The sequence below is a fragment of the Geospiza fortis genome, unplaced genomic scaffold, assembly GCF_000277835.1.
Source record: "Geospiza fortis unplaced genomic scaffold, GeoFor_1.0 scaffold45, whole genome shotgun sequence".
Lineage (NCBI taxonomy): Eukaryota > Metazoa > Chordata > Aves > Passeriformes > Thraupidae > Geospiza > Geospiza fortis.
The window spans coordinates 6,609,144-6,615,143 of record NW_005054327.1 but is presented as its reverse complement, the minus strand read 5'-3'; the positions used below and the strand labels follow the sequence as shown (position 1 = coordinate 6,615,143).

The following is a 6,000-nucleotide window of genomic DNA, read 5'->3' as shown; positions in this document are numbered from 1 at the left end:
TCCCTATTTTTCCCCTTTTTTACAGTATTTACAATTGTTTTTTTAATATTTCTTTCAGCATTTAAAAAAATATGCCAATATGATAATGAAAAAATATAAATTTAAAATAAAGTTTAAATTAAATCTGTTTTGAGAAATGTTCTTGCTAGAAACAAAATGAAGCAAAACAAAAAGCAAAATCAAATTAACCACATTTGATAAACTGTAATTGTGAAGCAAAGGGGATTATTGCAATGATTTAAAATACATTAAAGAAAACGAAAAATATGCAACATGGGTGTATAATGAAGAATGTCTGGAGGCCTCAATTTCATGTTTCAAAAGGTTAATTTTTTATATATCTGTGGCAATAGAAGAGATCTTTCTAAAAGGTATCCATATAACAATAAAAGAACTTTTATTATTGCTTGATACAGCTTAATGATGAACATTACCTGTTTACCACCAGGGTACTTTTGGCAGCAGGTTTTATGTCTAGTCATAAGATTAATGAAAAACACATCTATAATATCACTGCTTCAATAAATTGACTATTCCATCACTTTTTAAAATGACCTGCTACATTTTTATGGAAGAGTTTCTTGCTCATGCAACTTTTCATTACTTTTTCCCTTGTATTTATTTAAAGACTGGGATTCAGTAAACAAATAACTAATCCAGGAATTTGAGGAACTAGTATAGGGCTATTCCAAAAGTAATATATACCAGTGTTTTGGATAATGGTTACTGTAACACCTTTATTTTCTTTTTCTGCAAGACTTCTCCTTTTCCCTTATTATTCTAACTATTACCTAGAGCGAGACAGGTTAAAACACCTCAGGAGAAATTAATCAGCATTCTGACATCTTTAAAACACTCCTTGATTACTGATACCAATCTCCACTTGCTGCATATTTTCCTGCTCATAATCCATAGCACCATCTAACATAGACCATATACATCATGTTCTACCACTTGGCTTCTGCTCTATATTTGGGTTTCCAGGATGGCTGCAGGAAGTCAAAGCTTAATCATTCCTAAAAATTGCTGTATGTCCACTTCTTGCAATTGCTCATTTATTTCAGTCAATCATCCTCCTCTATTTGTGGACTTCTGTATACTATTACATTATTAAATATTGCTAATCCAAATTAGAGAAGTCAGTGTGATGATATTAATGGGTAAAGTGAATGGAACACTGTCAGCAGCACATAGCCACAATCTATTAATGCATCTTATTCCATTAATACAGACATACTGAGAAAATGTGTTTCTTATATGTGCCTTTAAAATTAATTTAATAAATAAACAAAGGTGTGTGGAAAAAGATATTTAAATTCTTTTCGTTTGTCTAGGAAATTAAAATTACAAATTCATCTAACTTTGATACTTTCCTCTCTATCCATTTAGTACTATGCTGCATTAATTTCTCACATCAGGAAAAATTCCAGTTGCTGTTTGCTGGAGCTTAATTATCACTTCATTTTTATGGAAAGGAAGATAATTATAGGAGAGACTTCAAAACAAACTTAGCATGCTAGGCTACTTTTTATGTGATGAGCCATATAACCTTCAAATGCTTTCATAATATTTGCACTTAGCCACTATTTTATATGCTTGTTAATAAATTACTATTTTGTCTAGCTCATCCAATTATTTGCAACTGTTTCACATTTGGTAGCAAACATCAGGAAGTACTAAAAATACATCATTGTGAATTTCAAGCATCCATATAAGTCTTTCAGTGAAGAAAGTTGTGGGGGAAAAAACAAATTACTAATTCTTTAGGAGAGATAATACAATATCATCATCTCCTAGCCCAGGCTCACTTTATGAACCCAGTGACTCTTCAAAGCAGGCAAAGAGCACTCAGGTCTCCTGAGTGTACATGTGGAAACAAGATTCACTGGGCATAAAAGCTAGTCAAGAACACAGCAGGATCACAAGAGGGATGAGCTGAACAGATGCAAGCTGAGACAGCACAGCTGCAGAGCCTGGATTGCTGGGAATACATATTGCATCAGCTGTAACACAGGCTCCTGCTATGCAGATGCTCCTCTGCCATACCAGCCCATTCTCAAAGCAGTTTTTATCTGCTGTAAATGTGTAAAAGTCCTGCTAGTTTTCAGTCAGAGATTGCAGCAACAGAGGGCTGAACCTCTGCTGCTCTGTGTTTTCTCCTGCTGCTACAGAAATGAACTGCTTCTGCCTGACCTGAATCTGTAAAATAGGCTTTGTCTTGATGTGGTAATGGTGCTTTGCCTCGTGCTATCATCCTAAATATTTCTGTATTTTTATTGGGAAACAGATATTAATAGTAAATGAGAACAAATACAGCTGCACCCAAATTGGATTTATTGTTGGGTCATTTCCTACCTGAATCCTTGTGTTTATTGTAATTTGTTGCAAGTAGGAGGAAATTTGTATTTTATTATCCAAAGACAATGTTCTCTGCACATCCATGACTAACATTTAGTTACACAATTGTTTATAAGTGTTAAAAGGACAAAAATAATCTGCAGCTACTTTAAGAATATATATATATATATATATATATATATATATATATGTATTGGTTCTTTCATCAACAATTTCTTATTGCCATAGAATCATTGAAAAGTTTGGGATTGAAAGGATCTTCAAACACAAAAGAGCATCAAGTTCCAACCCCTGAGCCACAATATGGATACTTTTCACCAGACCACATTGCTCAAAGCCTTATCTAGCCTGGCCTTGAACACTTCCAGGCATGGGACAATTTCTCTGGACAACATGTGCCAGTGTCTCACCACCACCCTCAGTAACCAATTACTTCCTAATGTCTGATCTGAACCTACAACCTCAGTTTAAAGTCATTGCCCCTTGTGCTATGACTACATGCCCTTGTAAAAACTTTCACTACCTCTCTTGTTGGCTCCTTTAGGTACTGGAAGGTGGGTTATTATAAGGTCTCCCTGGAGCTGTTTTTTTCTCTGTGCTGAACAGTCCCAGGTCTCTCAGCCTGCCTTCACAGGAGAGGTGCTCCAGTGCACTGATCAACTTTGTGACCCTCCTCTAGACTTGCTCCAGTATGGGATCCCAGAAATAGATTCAATACTCCATGGGGGGCCTCAAGAAAGTGGGGTTGAAGGGCAGAATCACAGTCACAGAGTTACAGAATAAACTGAGTTGGAAGGGCCCCACAAGGACCATCCAGCCCAACTCCTGGCCCTGCACAGGACATCCCCAAGAGTCACACCATGTGCCTGAGAGCATTTTCCAAACACTTTTTGAACTCAGACAGACTTTGTGATGTAACCACTTCCCTGGGAAGGCTCTTCCAGTGCCCAATCACCCTCTGGGTGAAGAATCTTTTCCTAAGATCTGACCTAAATCTCCCCCAACACAGCTTCATTCCAAAAGCGTGAAGCTGGCTCAACTTGCTTGTCATATTTCTCTTTTATTTATTTTCACACAGGCATAGATGTCATACATTCTAATCACTCGTAAAACTTGATGGGAAAAAAACATGCCATGGAATTTTGCAAACAATATTGTCACAGCTATTTAGTGAAACAACTTCAATAATAGCACCTAGACAAAGAATTGTGAAATACTAAAGATATAATTTTATACTATACTTTTTAAAAGTACAGTTTATTTTTTATTAGAACTAGTGTTCCTGAAGGTACCATCTTCAGTCTAAATATGGACATGAAAATTTAAATGCTGTGGAATTGTTAGTGAATATCACAAAAAAAAAAATTATAAAGCCTTTTTGAGTATATAAACCTGTAATATTGCTAGCTTTTAGTTCAAATATTTTGTTTCACTCCATTCAAGAAATCAGTGGATTAAATTTATCAGAAATGAAAGCACAATCTATCATCATAACTCTTATTCCAAACAAATAACTACAAAATGCTTTAATAAATTTTCCACTTTTTCCTACTTCATAGAAAAATGGGAGTAATTTTATCTTCCTTTATATGTTGACAAACTAGCAATCTAGCTGAAGCTAGTTATCTTTTCTCTTTAGAAGACTTAAAATTTTTTGCATTGGAAGACCCATGAATCATCATTACTATCCCAGACAATTACTTAAGGATCCAATACACTGCATATCAAGCTGCTTTTTATCAAAGGTTAAAAATCTGAGAGAAGTTTTGGACTTAAAAAGGAAAAACAAATTCTAGAAAACTATAACTAAGGTATATTACTACCATTCTAGCTTTTTTGTTAAATTTCTTTCTGAAAATTATAATAATTTTGAACAAAGAATGAACTCAAAACTCAGTTTCTTTTCTCTAAATGTATCATGCTTTTCCTTAAATATCAGTAGTAGCAAAAACTTGGCAATATTTCTTGACTGATTTAGACATCCCCCCACTAATCTTGGAATAGAAAGTTATGTCACCATTTTCTGACAAAGAAAATATTAATTATAAATCATAAAAAACAAATACCCAATAATACCTTTGTTGTTATCCATTCCTCCAACAGCATAAAGTGTTCCAACTGTAGATTTTCTAGGTTTAGTCCTTGGACTTTGCATGAGAGTTCTTCTTTCTGGTAAAAGATGATATTTCATGGCTTCCAGAATAAGCTTCTGACATTCTAGGTCATCCTTAAAAAGTGCATGGTTTTCCAGGTCAGCCAATATCTGTGAATGACAATAAGTGAATAAAACATCCTAGAATTTCCTAGAAAAGCAATACTGTGCAATGAGAGACAAATACAAATGGACGTCACAAGTCTATTTCTTCATTCTAGAACACACAGTTTTGCAGGACTATTTTTTTCTTGGAACACAGAGGGAAAATTAGTTGATTTTTAAAGGATTTTAAGGCCAGTGTTTCACCAGCCCTTAAGCCTACAGTGTTACTAATTTTTTACTGAAGGCTTTTAAAAAAACTAAATATTGTCTTGTAGGTTGACTTGTTTTTAATGGTTTCCACCACAACACTGAAAGAACCCGGAAGGCATCTCTTTGCAGGAATGTCCTTTTCAAACCAAAACAATGTTCCCACCTGAAAACCAACAATGCTCACTTCACACAGGTAAAAGGATGTTCTATTGTGATTCCAAAGAAGGAGGCTGCAAGCTGTAAATGTTGTGCTTGATTCACTTGCCTATATACACGTACCTACCAGCTTTTGAGATGTTGTAAATTACCATGCAAGTTTTCAAGATCCCATTGACTTATGCAATCTGGGTTAACCTCACAACTGACCTAGCTCTGAGCAGGAGCTGGACTGTAGCACTCCTGAGGCCTGCTCCCACCTGAAAAATTCTCTGATTCTGCGATCTCACTGTCAGGCCAGAAGAGTGCAACACTCATGCAGATTTTGTGCCATATCTGCCAGACACATATGGGTATGTCAGACAACCTAAGACATCCAAATTAGAGCAGGATTTAACTGCACATAACAGCATATCTGTACAGTGCAGTAACTTTCTAGATATCATAGAATAACTATCTGAGAGATCAAATAATATTCAGAGAAGCAGCTAAAGGCCAGCAAGCAGAAGAAGCTCATTCCTGGAGTCTAAGGATGTCTTCCCACAGACATATATATGCAATCATATGCAAATTGTTTTGCAGTTGCCTAAAGAGAGGAAGCTAGATTCCATTTAAGAGCTCTCAGCTATTTCATCTGGACTTCAATGGCTGCAGAAGAAGCTTGAATATCCTTTGTCAATCTGTCAGACTTTGGCAGATAACACGTTTTCTGTGACATCTAAAATATTAACAGCTGGCACATGTAGACAGCTGTTGTCTGCTTCTGATTTTAGGCATTAGTCATGAAATGAGTCGACGGTTGAAAGAAAGGCAATAGATAGATGTTACAGACCCCAGTATCAACGCAGGATGGGAGATGAACAGCTCAAGACCAGCTCTGCTGAGAAGAACTTGGGGGTGCTGGTGGGTGAGAGGCTAGGCATGACCCAGCCATGGGCACTCACAGCCCAGAGAGCCAAACGTGTCCTGGGCTGCATCCAAAGCAGCGTGGCCAACTGGGACAGGGAGGGGACTCTGCC

General features: G+C 36.4%; 1 protein-coding gene across 1 annotated transcript in view; it reads right to left on the bottom strand.

Annotated features, from left to right (window-relative positions):
* Positions 1-6,000, bottom strand: part of KLHL1 (kelch like family member 1) — a 123,667-nt gene that overhangs the window by 43,360 nt on the left and 74,307 nt on the right. The window contains exon 5 of the mRNA XM_005421131.3: positions 4,435-4,621. Within this exon, the coding sequence (XP_005421188.1) occupies positions 4,435-4,621 (187 nt within the window). The remainder of the gene's footprint in view (positions 1-4,434; positions 4,622-6,000) is intronic.